The sequence below is a fragment of the Trichechus manatus genome, unplaced genomic scaffold (assembly GCF_000243295.1).
Source record: "Trichechus manatus latirostris isolate Lorelei unplaced genomic scaffold, TriManLat1.0 scaffold00030, whole genome shotgun sequence".
Taxonomy (NCBI): Eukaryota; Metazoa; Chordata; class Mammalia; order Sirenia; family Trichechidae; genus Trichechus; species Trichechus manatus.
In genome coordinates this window covers 7,791,317-7,805,240 of record NW_004443966.1, presented here as the reverse complement: position 1 = coordinate 7,805,240, position 13,924 = coordinate 7,791,317, and the positions used below count along the sequence as shown (strand labels likewise).

The 13,924-nt window shown below is 36.8% G+C and overlaps 1 protein-coding gene across 2 annotated transcripts in view; it reads left to right on the top strand.

Annotated features, from left to right (window-relative positions):
• The window catches only part of VPS13C (vacuolar protein sorting 13 homolog C), a 175,087-nt gene that overhangs the window by 59,162 nt on the left and 102,001 nt on the right, over positions 1–13,924 (top strand). For both annotated transcript variants that reach the window (XM_004374623.3, XM_004374625.2), the window contains exons 17-23: positions 2,366–2,508; positions 4,648–4,840; positions 5,947–6,061; positions 6,787–6,923; positions 8,804–8,927; positions 10,326–10,443; positions 13,104–13,233. In XM_004374623.3, coding sequence (XP_004374680.1) covers positions 2,366–2,508; positions 4,648–4,840; positions 5,947–6,061; positions 6,787–6,923; positions 8,804–8,927; positions 10,326–10,443; positions 13,104–13,233 — 960 coding nt within the window. The remainder of the gene's footprint in view (positions 1–2,365; positions 2,509–4,647; positions 4,841–5,946; positions 6,062–6,786; positions 6,924–8,803; positions 8,928–10,325; positions 10,444–13,103; positions 13,234–13,924) is intronic.

Below are 13,924 nucleotides of genomic sequence, written 5' to 3'. Positions count from 1 at the left end.
ACATGGTATCAGCACAGACTAGTCTCTGGAGAAGGCCATCATGCTTGGTAAAGTAGAGGGTCAGCGAAAAAAAGGAAGACCTTCATCAAGATGGATTGACACGGTGGCTGCAACAGTGGGCTCAAGCATAATAACAATTGTGAGGTTGGCACAGGGCAGTGTGTTGCGTTCGTTAGTTAGGGTCGCTAGGAGTCAAAACCTGCTTGATGGCACCTAACAACACCAGCTTGGTTGAAAACAAATTCATTTTATATGTGTGAGTGTATTTCTAGATTTTCTATCCGTTCCATTGAATTATTTTTCTATCCTTACCATAATGCCCCCAGCTTGATTATTATAGCGTTATAAAAGTCTTGAAGTCACAGGTTGGACTTCCTTTTTAAGGAGTGTTATGGCTATTCAGATGCTTTGCATTTACATAAACTTAGAATCATCAATATTTTCAAAAATGCCTGTTGGAATTTTGGTATTGATCACATTGAATTTAGAAATTATTTTTAGGAGAGTGATAGCCTTAACAATATTGGATGTTCCAGTCAGTTGATCCTTTCTGCCTCTCTGACCATCTGCCATTATTTTCCTTCTGCCTAAAGCATACCCTTTATTATTTTCATTGATGCTTGTCTGCTGATGATAAATTCTCTTAGTTTTTGCTTTTCTGGTAATGTCTTAATGTTGTCTTCTTTCTTGAAAGACTTTTTTTGGTATATAGAATTCTAGGTTGTTAATTATTTTTGCTTAGATGTTTTAAGATATTCCATTGTTGTTTGGCCTACATTATTTCTTTTTTGTATGCAGCTGTATGACTTTGTATTCAGTTTTATTGTATGACTTTGAAGGTAATTTTTACTCTGTGATTTGTCTATTTTTAAGATTTTCTCTTTAGGTTTTCAGTAGTTTCAGTATGATGTGCTAAGGTGTGGATTTGTTTTTGTTTATACTGTTTGGACTTCTGAGCATCTTGAGGGCTCATCAATTTGGAAAAACTTACCAGCCATTATTATTCCTTCAAATTTTGTTTCTGCCTCATTCTGTTCCCCTTCTTTTTTTGGGACTTCTAATGTACATAATTAAACCTTTTCACATTATCTCATGTGTCTCTTATTCCCTGTTCTGTATTTTCCAAGTCCTTTGCCTGTTCTTCATTTTGGACATTTTCCTCTGACCTATATTCCAGTTCCTGATTCTCCTTCTAACTGTTTCTGTTTTACTGCTAAATCTGTGTATTGTGTTCTTATTTGTTGTTGTATTTTTCAGTTTTGGAATTTCCATCTGGTTCTTTTTTATTGTTTCCATTATGCTCAGTTGTGTCTTTTATCTACTTGACCCTTGTAAGCATAATAGTTTTAAAATCTGTGCCTAATAACTTGATGTCTGGAGTCCCTGTGAATTTTTTTGTCTGTTTTTTTATGCTGGTTTTTGTTCTAACTTGTCTTGAATCCTTATGAGCCTGGTTTGTGTGTATATCTACATGCATATGTCTGTGCATAGACTGGACATTGTTTTTACAAATGTGGGATTTTTTATTTTTAGAAATACGGGAAATAATATCTTCATTCTGATAAGCTGGCTATTTTACTTCAGAGAGAAATTTTATTTGCTTTTTTGAGTTGTTTGTGCCACTAGTACTTGGGATCAGCTCCATCTTATTTTAAGGATTGAGATGATTTGAAGCTATGGTATGCTCTGTGGGAGTCTGCCTATTTCAAGTTCACCCTTACTCTTAGGATGTAGCCCTTTGGGATCCCAAAGAAAAGTGAGGGGTTTTATCAGTGCCATTACCCTTTGGTGGGACCTGTTCTCAGTTTTCTCTTCTGCTAGCCTAGTTTCATAGCCTGTAGGGTGCCCCTCTTAAATTTTCAAATGCCTCTAAGGGAAACACATTGCCAAATTCCAGGGTCATCTCCCTGCCCTCTGCCCTACCTCCAGTCTTGACCCAGCAATTTTGGGGTCAGGATTTCTTTTTCAGTATCTTGTTAACTCCCGCAAGCCATCAAGCGGATGTTCTTTATGTTTTGTCCAGATTTTTGTCTTCTCAGCCAGAGAATTGATCTGAATTACTTAGTTTGCTTTAGTGAAAGCTAAATTTAGTCTTTATGCTACAAAATATTTTGTCGTTGTTTCACTGTTACTGACTTTAAAACTGAGAGAAATGAATTTTGAATCTTTTGTAAATGTCATATTTGTACCTGCAATTTCGTATTAAATTTTCTAATCTTCTTTATTTACTTTGTGTACATTGAGGCCGGAACCTACCATGCTCTTTGTTAGATCACTTTATAATTCAACCAATTTAAGTAAGAAGACATTTAATAAAGTAGTAATTATTTAAACTCTAACAATTTTTTCCTTTCTTTCTGTTTAGTATGTTGCCCATATAGTGACACTAAAGTTAGTGAGCACCTCTGTAACGATCAGAGAAAAAGAAAATATTCCAGAAATACTAAAAATTCAGATAATTGGCCTTGGAATGCAAGTATCTCAGCGACCAGGAGCACAAGCACTTAAGTAAGTATTTAAAAACTTACTATTTTAGTTTTTATTTCTAATCATGATTTTAGACCAAAAAATATAGAGTGTTAACCAAAAAACCTGCTGCCATTGAGTCGATGCCAACTCATTGCGACCCCGTAGGACAGAGTAGAACTGCCCTATAGGGTTCCCAGGGAGTGACTGTTAGATTCGAACTGCTGACCTTTTGGTTAGCAGCGGAGCTCTTAACCACTGCACCACCAGGGCTCCGTACAGACTGTTGACTCACTAAAAAAAAACCTAATAGTATTACATGGATGAACCTTGAAAACAGTATGCTGAATAAAGTACGTCAGACCCAAAAGGACAAATATTGTATGATCTCACTTATATGAAATATCTAGAATAGGCAAATGCATAGACACAAACGTTTGTTAATGATCACCAGGGACTGGAGGGAGGCAAGAGTTGGGGCGATAGCTGAAGGAGAACTGAGTTTCTGTTTGGGGTGATTAAAAACTTTTGGAAATGCATGGTGGTGATAGTTGCACAACATGGTGAACGTAATTAATGTTGCTGAACCGTACACTTAAAAATGGTTAAAATGGCAAACTTTTTGTTATATGTATTTTGCCACAATAAAATTAAAAAAAGAAAAATACCTGATTAGTATTAATTCTTCTATAGTTTCCTTTTCCTTGTGTATACCCAGATAGTCTTCTCTATATTTGCTTGTTTTTTTGTTATGGATCTATAAAAAGAGAAACAAAAACAACAACAAAAATACTCTAAAACCTGTTGCTATCGAGTTGATTCTGACTCATAGTGACTCTATAGGTCAGAGTAAAACTACCGCATAGGGTTTCCACGGAGCAGCTGGTAGATTCGAACTGCTGACTTTTTATTAGCAGCCAAGCTCTTAACCACTGCGCCACCAGGGCTTCATGGAACTGTAAGAGGAGCTCATTATTAGTTCCACCCTCCCTTCATTCCTTCATAAGTCTTTTTTGGATGCTGTTTAATTTATAGGCTTGATACTATGAAATCTTTACATACATACATTAAGTTTCTGCTTTCAAGAAGTTTATCTATGTTTGATAAGGGTGGATATACAAAATGTTAATTCAAGAACTGTACAGTCATCCCTTGGTATCCATGGGGGATTGGTTCCAGGACCGCTGTGGATACCAAAACCCTCAGAAGCTTAAGTCCCTTACTTAAAATGGCATCATATTTGCATGTAACCTATGCCCATCCTCCCATATACTTTAAATCATCTCTAGATTACTTTTAATACCTAATGCAATGTAAATGCTATGTAAATACTTGTTATACTGTTTTGTTTAGGGAATGATGTCAAGGGAAAAAGGGTGCACACAACACAAGCAGTGAACGAATGAGATGTAAGGTGACAGTGTTCAAATGAATGGTTCCCGGTTGGTTGAATCCATGGATACTGAACCTCTTGATATGGAGGACTGACTGTATAACATCTTAGAAGGAGCCCTGGTGGCGCAACGGCTGCTAACAGAAAGGTTGGCAGTTCGAACCCACCTGGTTGCTCTGTGGGAGAAAGACCTGGCGATTTGCTCCCATAAAGGTTACCCTGTGGGGCAGTTCTACTCTGTCACATGTGGTTGCTGTAAATTGAAATCTACTTAGTGGCTCCTAAGAACAACAGCGACATCAACGTAACATATTAGACAGCTTGTAGATGAGAAGTGCTGTAAAATTAAATACCTGATAGTTAATGCTGCGCAAGCTCAGCTATGGGAGATAGTTATTTGGGCTAAGAGAATTGAGGTTTAGCCTGTCGAAGAATGGAAAGGACTAGGAAAAGCCAGGATGTGGTAGCAGGGTGTCAGGGTGCATGGACATAGGGAACGGAGTCCCATGAGTAAAGTAGAGCTTGCGTTCGTGTAACAGTGATCAGAGTGTCTGCAGTGTTCTCGAGTTGGCTCAAGTGGGTTTTTCATGTAGATGAGGAAGAGTTAATAAAACAAAACAAAACAAAAACAATTGTAAGAATAATTGAATCCAAGGCCGAGGAGTTTGGACTTCAGTCTTGGGTGATGGGCATAGTTCTGGCTCTCAAAGTTTTTAAAGGAAAAATTATATTTTAACTCGTTACATTTCAAGGATCTTATTTATATTACTGTTTTTTCCTCATTGTAGGGTAGAAGCAAAATTAAAACACTGGTATATAACAGGTCTGAGACAGCAAAATATTGTACCATCACTTGTGGCTTCCATTGGTGATACTGCATCATCCTTGCTTAAAATTGAGTTTGAAACCAATCCAGAGAACAGTCCTGCTGACCAGACCCTGGTTGTTCAGTCTCAGCCTGTGGAGATCGTCTATGATGCTGTAAGCACAAGGAGGAAGTAGCTGTTTATTAAAGTCATCTTATACTTCCGGCGTATGGTTTTCTTACTATGTTTCCTCTTTCATATTTAACATTTATTTACTTAGCAGCTAGTTTACAACAGGTTTTTCTTATTTCAAAAGCAGTACATGTTTAGCAGTTAATTTTCATTTTTTCATATGCTATCGATTTTTTCTACCATAGAGTTTATTTATCTATGCTTATTTTAAATTGAAAACAAAACAAAACAGAAACTTAATGTACTCTTAAAAAAACCCAGTTTTTACTGTCCTAACTACTCCCAGATAGGCATAAAGAGTTCCTACTCCAGTTCCTTTTTGCTTATTCTCCCTTTCTCTTCAGCGTTTGGAACCAATTAAAAGAACTTTCGGAATACTGAAAAGAATTTTAAATTCTCTTCTTGTGAAAAGAAAACATTGGCATTTAGATGTTGTTGAACACGGGGCTCAGGTTCTGTATCTGTGGCTTCACCTTCAGGCTGTCTTAACTCTCATCTCAAGGTAGCCAGCAGGAGGACGTGATTCATTTCTCATTGTGTCACTTATGGTTGGTCCTACTCTGTTCCTGAGGGGCCTGACTAATTTTACTTTACAGTTTAGAAGTGGGTTCGGTTTACGTAAGGGAGGCAATATACAAAGACTCCAGATCTGTTGTACTCTCTGATGTTTTTAAGTGCATGTCTTAGAGATAGGTAAGGTGCTGAGCAGCTTTCCTCCTATTCCCTCTCTAAACTTCAAAGTGCAGGGGAATCCAGTTGCAGTGTAGGGAAGTGGAGTTTCACTTTCTCACTAATTGGAGGCAAAAACTGGAAGTAATGTCCACTGCTGTATCCGCATGAGACTATGGCACATCCTTCAGGTCACCCTAGTGATGTGGACACGTTTGTGCCTCTTCAGTAAGCTTACTTGGGCTGTTCCTATTTCCAGGTTTTCTTTCGCTCCAGAGGGCGATGCACTAGGGCAGAATATTTTTGGAGGTACTTCCTCAGGTCAAAGCCACAGTTGTTTAAAATTGAGGGGAAACTCTAAAATGTATAATATAGAAAATACTGTATATATCTCAGTTATATTTTAAAATTCTTTTACAGAAAACCATTAATGCAGTGGTTGAATTCTTTCAATCAAACAAAGGATTAAATCTTGAGCAAATAACATCAGCTACGTTGATGAAGCTGGAAGAAATTAAAGACAGAACAGCTACAGGTAAAGAATTAGAATGTCTACATAAGCATCAACCAGACTCCCCAAATTTTGTCTATTCTGAGTTGGAATCGACTCAACAGCAACGAGTTTGGTTCTTGGGTTATTTTTTTTAATGTAAACATTGTATTTAAGATAGTGTGGACTTTTTTTTTTTTACTTTAAACTCGGGCTGTATTATATAGTGGCATTGCATTGTGTACACATGGCTTACCCAAAGTCAAATATACTTGCTAGACTGGGAGAGGAAGAGGATAATATTCGGCCCAGATGATTCTGTCTACCATTCCATTCAGTGAACCTGTGCCTCAGAGTGAATTTGAAAACATCGCTTCATTTCAGTTTTTGAGAAACTGTTCACCATATGGTGTCTGAATCTAGTTAAAAATACATACTTTAGTATAACATGGCCTCTAAACTCAAGCCCACTACTTTATCTGGTTATTTAATCAAAGAGATGCTGAATTCTTCCATCTCTGGATAAAATACTCACTATGTTGGTTTACTGTACTGTGTGATCATATGACTGTTTCCCAAAAGAGGATTTCTGAGGATAATTTTGATCATATGGAATTCACCTTATATGCTAGATCGAGAGTCTAAACTGTGGGAAGAGCTGAGACTCCTCCATAATATTTTTCAAGTTATATTTTTATTCTTGTTGGTAATATAATTACACATTTCAACTTGACCATCTAATCTTTCAGTATTTCTTTGTCATCTTTTAGGGCTTACACATATAATTGAAAGTCGAAAAGTCCTTGATTTACGGATAAATCTGAAGCCTTCTTATCTTATAGTTCCACAGACAGGTTTCTACCATGAAAACTCAAATCTTCTCGTTTTAGATTTTGGTACATTTCGGGTAGGTATATGCTTTTCTGTCTGCCCTTCTTTGTTCAGTTAGATGACTAGGTATCTGAGAGTTTGCTGTTTTTCCCTCAGTGTTTACCTGAACTAAACCTGGGCTTATTTCTTCTTAGTTTTTTGCCAAGCCTAGCTTAGAATGAGTATGTTATATCTATTTTGTAGCTGTTAAATAAACTGAAATAAAATGTTTCTGTGATGGCAGGTGATTTGACACTAAGAACTGGAATACTGCTGTCTTTTCCTAATTGGAAAAAAAGCACTTCTAATTTTCATGGTTTGCAGAGTTTAATTTTACACTGTTATTTATTGTTTATTCTGACAGTAGGAGAATGTACACATATGAATATGTATTTATAAAACCACTGCCAGTGACTAAGCAGAGTAATAGAACTCCAAGATGTTGGGTGTTAAATCTCTTAGCCATCCAAGCCTCTGAAAAAAGATGAAGATCTCAAAAAATACAGTCCTTCCACTGGGATGGGGAAAAAGGAAGTAGAGGTCAGAGCTGAACTCTAGTGGCCTAATTATTCTAGTGCTTACTGAAAGTAAAGAGGACTCGAAGAACTTCCTGATGAAGATCAAAGACTACAGCCTTCAGTATGGATTATACCTCAACATAAAGAAAACAAAAATTGTCAAAACTGGACCAATAAGCAACATCGTGATACATGGAGAAAAGATTGAAGTTGTCAAGGATTTTGTTTTATTTGGATTCACAATCAAGACCGTGGAAGCAGCAGTCCAGAAATCAAACAACATATGGCACTGGGCAAATCTGCCACAAAACACCTCTTTAAAGTGTTAAAAAGCAAAGATGTCACTTTGCGGACTAAGGTGTGCCTGACACAAGCCATGGTATTTTCAGTTGCCTCATATGCATGTGAAAGCTGGCCAGTGAATAAGACTGAAAAACAGTTCATGCCTTTGAATTATGGTGTTGATGAAGAATATTGAATATATCACGGACTGCCAGAAGAATGAACAGGTCTGTCTTGGAAGAAGTACAGCCAGAATGTTCCTTAGAAGCGAGTATGGCAAGACTTCATCTCACGTACTTTGGACATGTTATCAGGAGGGACAGTCCCTGGAGAGAGACATCATGCTTGGTAAAGTAAAGGTCAGCGAAAGAGAGAAAGACCCTTAACAGTGTGGATTGACCCAGTGGCTGCAGCAGTGGGCTCAAGCATAGCAACTATTGTGAGGATGGTTCAGGACTGGGCAGGGTTTTGTTCTGTTGTACAGAGGGTCACTGGGAGTTGGAACTGACTCGATGGCACTTGGCAACAACAGCAGCAATTATTCTAGTGATGTAGTGGGGAGAAGTCACGAAACTCTGCTTTTCCATGGTGAACTGTTGAGGAGGAGAAGGGGAGCTAAGCCATGAGTGACAATAACTTAGGAGAGCCAAGAAGAGGAAGCGATGCGTGTCTAGACAGGTTATTTGTGGCAGACTGTTGAGTAACTAGAGCCCTGGTGGCGCAGTGTTAAGCACTCAGCTGCTAACCAAAAGGTCAGCAGTTTGAATCCTCCAGCCACTACTTGGAAACCGTATGGGATAGTTCTACTCTGTCCTATAGGGTCGCTATGAGTCGGAATCAGCTAGACGACAATGGGTTTGGTTTTTTGGTTTATTGAGTAACTGATTTCCTAATTAATGAAAATGTGCTGAATACCTGTAACTCAAATATAACAGAGATGTACGCTAACATATACTCCTCATAAAGTATTTGCAAGTCATTATCAGAAAATTAAGCAAAATGTGAGTTCATTAAGGGCAGTGTTTTCATTTTAGTTAGTCTTTAAGGGAACACAAATAAAATACATTGATGTATGTATTTTTCTGTTGTGAAAATTTGAAATTTTTTCCCTGTGTAGCTCAACAGTAAAGACCAAGGTTTGCAGCAGACTGCCAGTTCGTCTTTGGAGGAAATAATGGATAAGGCCTATGACAAGTTTGATGTTGAAATAAAAAGTGTGCAGCTACTCTTTGCAAGAGCAGGTAAACCGTTGCTCAACTTTTAGGATCTTGAAATTATGTTGAGTAACTTTGGTAAATATATCAATTCCTGACAATCATTTTGTACATGTATCCTGTTGGTCATTAAGAAAACCAAACAGAAACCCATCAACTGAAATCATTGCCCCAGCTATAAATAAAGATAAAAATTTCTTTATTCATCTTAGAATTCTTAGCACCATTTGGATCTAAGTTCAGTCATGGCCGGTCTTTTTGTAACGTGGTTATAAAAACTTCCCAGAATGCAAGATAGAAATTGCAGTTGGCTCATATTCCTTTCCAGAGGCCACAGTCCAGTGCTTTTGGGGTGTCTCGATGTTGTTTCCCTTGCTGCCTTTATTCTGAAATGTTTCACTCCAGTAGCCTAGTCTTTATTTCAGTAGTATTGTTTCTACTTCTGTAGATATCAAAGTATAGGCTTAGCCTTAATCCTTTAATGTAATTAATTATTTTCCAAAAGCTTTGGTGTTTTCTATAAGTAAAGATTGCTGGTTCTCCCTGCTTCTTTAGTTTCTGGAAGCAATAAGTATTTATTAAACATTATTGAGTCTGTCACTTTGTGGTAGGTCATTGGAGGAAAGGACAGACATAATCTTTGACTACAGAGTTTATAGTCTTGTGGGAGTGATGAGATATACTAATGTAATATGTACTTCTAGCCTTACATGTAACATTTAATGTTCTACTTAATGTTGATATATTAGGAGCCCATTAATTCCTTGAACGGAAGTGTTTACACAGACCATTAAAACTACCTTTTCATTTTTATGTACTTAACAATTAAAAGTGATGAAAGATGTTCAGTCATTACCATCAATGAAGATCTATGTAAGACTGTATTATCCATTGGGAAGTCCATCTTGGGACCTTCTTATTTGAAAGGGAATTGGTTACTATACTTTTTGTCATAAAGTCTTGTTTGATAGAATTCATTTTTGCTTTGGTATCATGTGCTAAGCTAGTGTAATTGTACTTAGGAACCCCATAAGCCTCTTTTTTCCTCTGCCGTCTGTTTTTTTTTTCCCCTGACTTTAGAATTTTTTTCCTCTTTTCACTGTAACCAGCCACCTTGATTGCTAATTCTGGAATCAAGGTAATTAATTCCTGGGGTTTTTTGGTGCTTGCTTTGACATGCAAGATACTGTCATATGAACATTCTCCAAATAAATATTTAGAATTATTTTTATATCATAGTCTTTGATTCCTGTCAATCTGAATTTAAAAAATATAGGTTATTTAACTTGTATGCTGAAAGAAGTAAAAATGAGTGTTCATTGAATCTACCTGTTAACTATTTTCTAATAACTTAGAGTAGTTTTCCACAGAATATCTGGTAATTAAAAAAATAATCAGTTAATATTTTAAATTATCTTTTTGAAGCGGAAAACTGGAAAAAGTATCGATTTCAGTATCCATCAACTATGCATGTGTTACAACCCATGGATATTCATGTTGAGTTGGCCAAGGCAATGGTGGAAAAAGACATTAGAATGGCTAGGTAATGTATGAGTTTCTTTTGTACCTACTAGAAAATGAATAAAGTGAAATATATCTGCATTGGTTACTGAATTTTAAGAAAGCAAAGGTGGATTTCTGTAGAAGAAATAACAATTATTCTATTTTATAACCGAAATACATTTTAGGAAAACATGTATTTGTCTTATATATTACCAGTCTTATTTCTGAATTATTTGGACCTTTGCAGTCTGTAAAATTTGATGATCAGTGTTCCTGAATGTGATAAGCTTCAGTAGCAATCAAATAAAATCTTCAACAAAATTTGATTATGAAGCTCCATAAAAAACTGAATTTTAAATTTAAGTAGATAGTGATGAAATACTTAAACTGCCTTTTTTAAAAAAGGTACCACGATCAAGATAGTGAACACGCTCATCATCTCTGAAAGTTTCCTGTGCTCCTCTGTATTCCTTTCCTCCCATCCCTACCTGCCAGTCCCCCTCCCAACCATCCCCAGACAGTCCTTGGTCTGCTTTCTGACACTATATATTAGTTAGAATTTTCTACAATTTTGTATAAATGCAGTCATACAGTTTTAACTCTTTTTTTGTTTGACTTCTTCCACTCAGCATGATTAATTTGAAATTCATCCCTGTTGTGTGTATCAGTAGCTCATTGACACCCTTTACCAGGTGGATGTCATACCAGTCTTGCATTGCTGGATTAACCCCACTTACTAATGATGTATTATTCTTTAAAAATAATTGTTGGATTCTGTTTGCTAAAATTTGATTACAAATTTTTACATATATGTTTATGAGGGTATTATCAAGTATCAAGGTAATGTTGGCCCCATGAAATGAGTTTCTGGAAGACAGTGTGTACTTTGGTATTATTCTTTCCTTAAAAGTTTGACAGAATTCGCCAGTGAAGTAATTTGGGCCTAGAGTTTTCTTTGTGAGAAGATTTTAAACTAAAAAATCAGTTTCTTTAATAGATATAGGGCTATTCAGGTTATCTTTTTTCTTCTTTTTAAGTGATCTTTGGCAGTTTGTGTGTTTTGAGGAATTAGGCTACCTTGTCTTCGTTGCTGAGTTTATTGGCTTAATGTTGTTCGTAATATCCCCTTAGTACCTTTCTAACATATGTAGAATCTGTGGTGATGTTACCTCCCTTACTCATGACACTAATAATTTATGCCTTTTCTCTCCTTTTGCTCATCAGTGTGGCTAGAGGGTTATAAATTTTATTTTTCTTCTGAAAGAACCGGCTTTTCATTTCAATTATTTTCCCTGTTATGTTTCTGTCTTATATTTTATTTATTTTTACTCGGACGTTTGTTACTGCCTTTTTTCTGCTTACTTTGGGTTTCATTTGTTTTTCTTGTTTGTACTGTGGAAGCGGAGGCCGTTGGTGTGAGACCTTTCTTCTGTGCTGGGATAGGTGTTTAGTGCTGTACATTTGCTGGACCCCATGTATTTTGAAAGTCTGAAGTCAGTAAGCTGGGATGATTGTAGGGCTTCCTTCAGTTGTTTCCCATCTCTTATCCGTCCTCTGTAGCCTGATCCCCAGTGGTTCTGAAACCATTGTATCATATCTTCGTCTGGTTTGTTAGTTACTTTAGGCGGGAAGGTTAATCCAGTTCCTCTGTTTATGATGCTTTAAATTCTGTATAATGTTTTAGAAATAATAAAGAAGCATCTTACATTTTTATGGTGCTTTTCAATTTACAGAGTACTTAATTGCGGAAAGTTCAATCTTTTTGTATTAGTGGTTTATGCGTCATAGAGAGAATCACTCTGTATGTAGACGTTGGGCATCTGTCAGTTGAGCTGTTCACAGCCTAGTCAGGAAGCCAGAGATAACAGCAACCCAGAAGAGGTGTATGAGCAGCAAAGAGCTGTGACAAAGCTATTGAGGCCAGCATACCTTAGGCAGTTGTACTGAGTAGGAGAGCAGAATAGAAGCAGCTGTCCCAGAGTACCCAGAACAACCAAACTCACTGCCTTAGAGGCGATTCTGACTCGTAGCAACCCCATAGGGTTTCCAAGGCTGTAAATCTCTACAGGAGCAGACTGCCACATCTTTCTTTCACGGGGCCGCTGGGGGTTTCAAACCACTGACCTGTTGTTTAGCAGTCGAGTGCTTTAGCCACTGTGCCACCAGGGCTCCTTGTCTCAAAGTAAGCGGCTAATAAAGACACAACAGCCATTGATCAGTGTGTGAAACAGACGTGTCCTCATGGAAGTTACATTTTAATTGGAGGAGACAGAAGATAAATGCACATATGACATGTCAGGTGGTGACAGTGCTCTAAGAAAACTGCGGAGAGTGATAGAGCGGGTCCTCTTCGGTGTTTGTGATGAGAAATTTTTGATACCAGGAAATGGTTAAAGTATAAACTGTGTTTTTGGTTTTAAAAAGTATGGAACTGTGTTTGGAATTATTTTCGTAAGAATTAGTTACCTTAAAAGGGTTTGACTCCTTAAAAGAATGTTTAAATTATCTGGAAACTTGGTTTACATAAAACTTCCCATTTTCTGACAATGTTCACTCAATGATGCATTAATGCAATTAGATTAAAACATTTTCTAAGTGGTACCTTTGACTCTACAATGCAGTCTCTTCTGCAGTCCCTTCCCCCCTCCCTAATGGAGAGAAGCTAGACCTTATAACCTTACAATTGGATTATATTTTTAGATTTAAAGTATCAGGAGGGCTTCCTCTGATGCATGTGAGGATTTCTGACCAGAAGATGAAAGATATGCTATGTTTGATTAACAGTATACCCTTGCCACAGAAATCACCTGCACAGTCTCCAGAGAGACAGGTAAATTGATATAATACAAATGCTGACTCTCTTTACATTTGTATATATGGTAAGTTCTTTTTCATCTTTGTGTGCACTATTTGATTTTCAGTATTTTTTAGGACCATTTAATTTGATGCACTTTTGAAGTTTAGTCTTTATTTTGTTGATTCTATAAAAAACAACAAATGGCATTGAATAAAGATTGTAGCCTATTGCAGAGTGGTGGTAGAAAATCAATTTTAGGGCAGGCTTTATGAATGAAAGGAACAGAAATACATCAATGAAAAGAATATATCTTTCAGTTTTGTGAAATATATTTTAAATAGAACTAGAAATCATCTTTAAAATAGTGTAAATAAAATAATTGGTATGAAATTTCCTTATGTGTTAGACTTAAAAGTTCTAGATCCTTTTAATTAGAATTGGTCTTTACAGCATAAAATAAATGTTGGGTATTCACTTAATTTTGAAATGAAATTTGAGAGAGACAATTGATGGTAATACCAGTTTCCAGGGACCTGTAAGCAAGATTCACTTTCTTGTTCTAACAGATAGCAACTAAATGACAGACAATCATAAATAGACTTACCTGCTAGAGTTGCACATAGTTTTGTCCTTGTAGATGCAGGTGGTGGTGTGAACAGTTTGTAAATCTCAGCCAGCCACGTTACTAGTTAGTGGGTTGTCCTCGTAGATGCAGGTGGTGGTG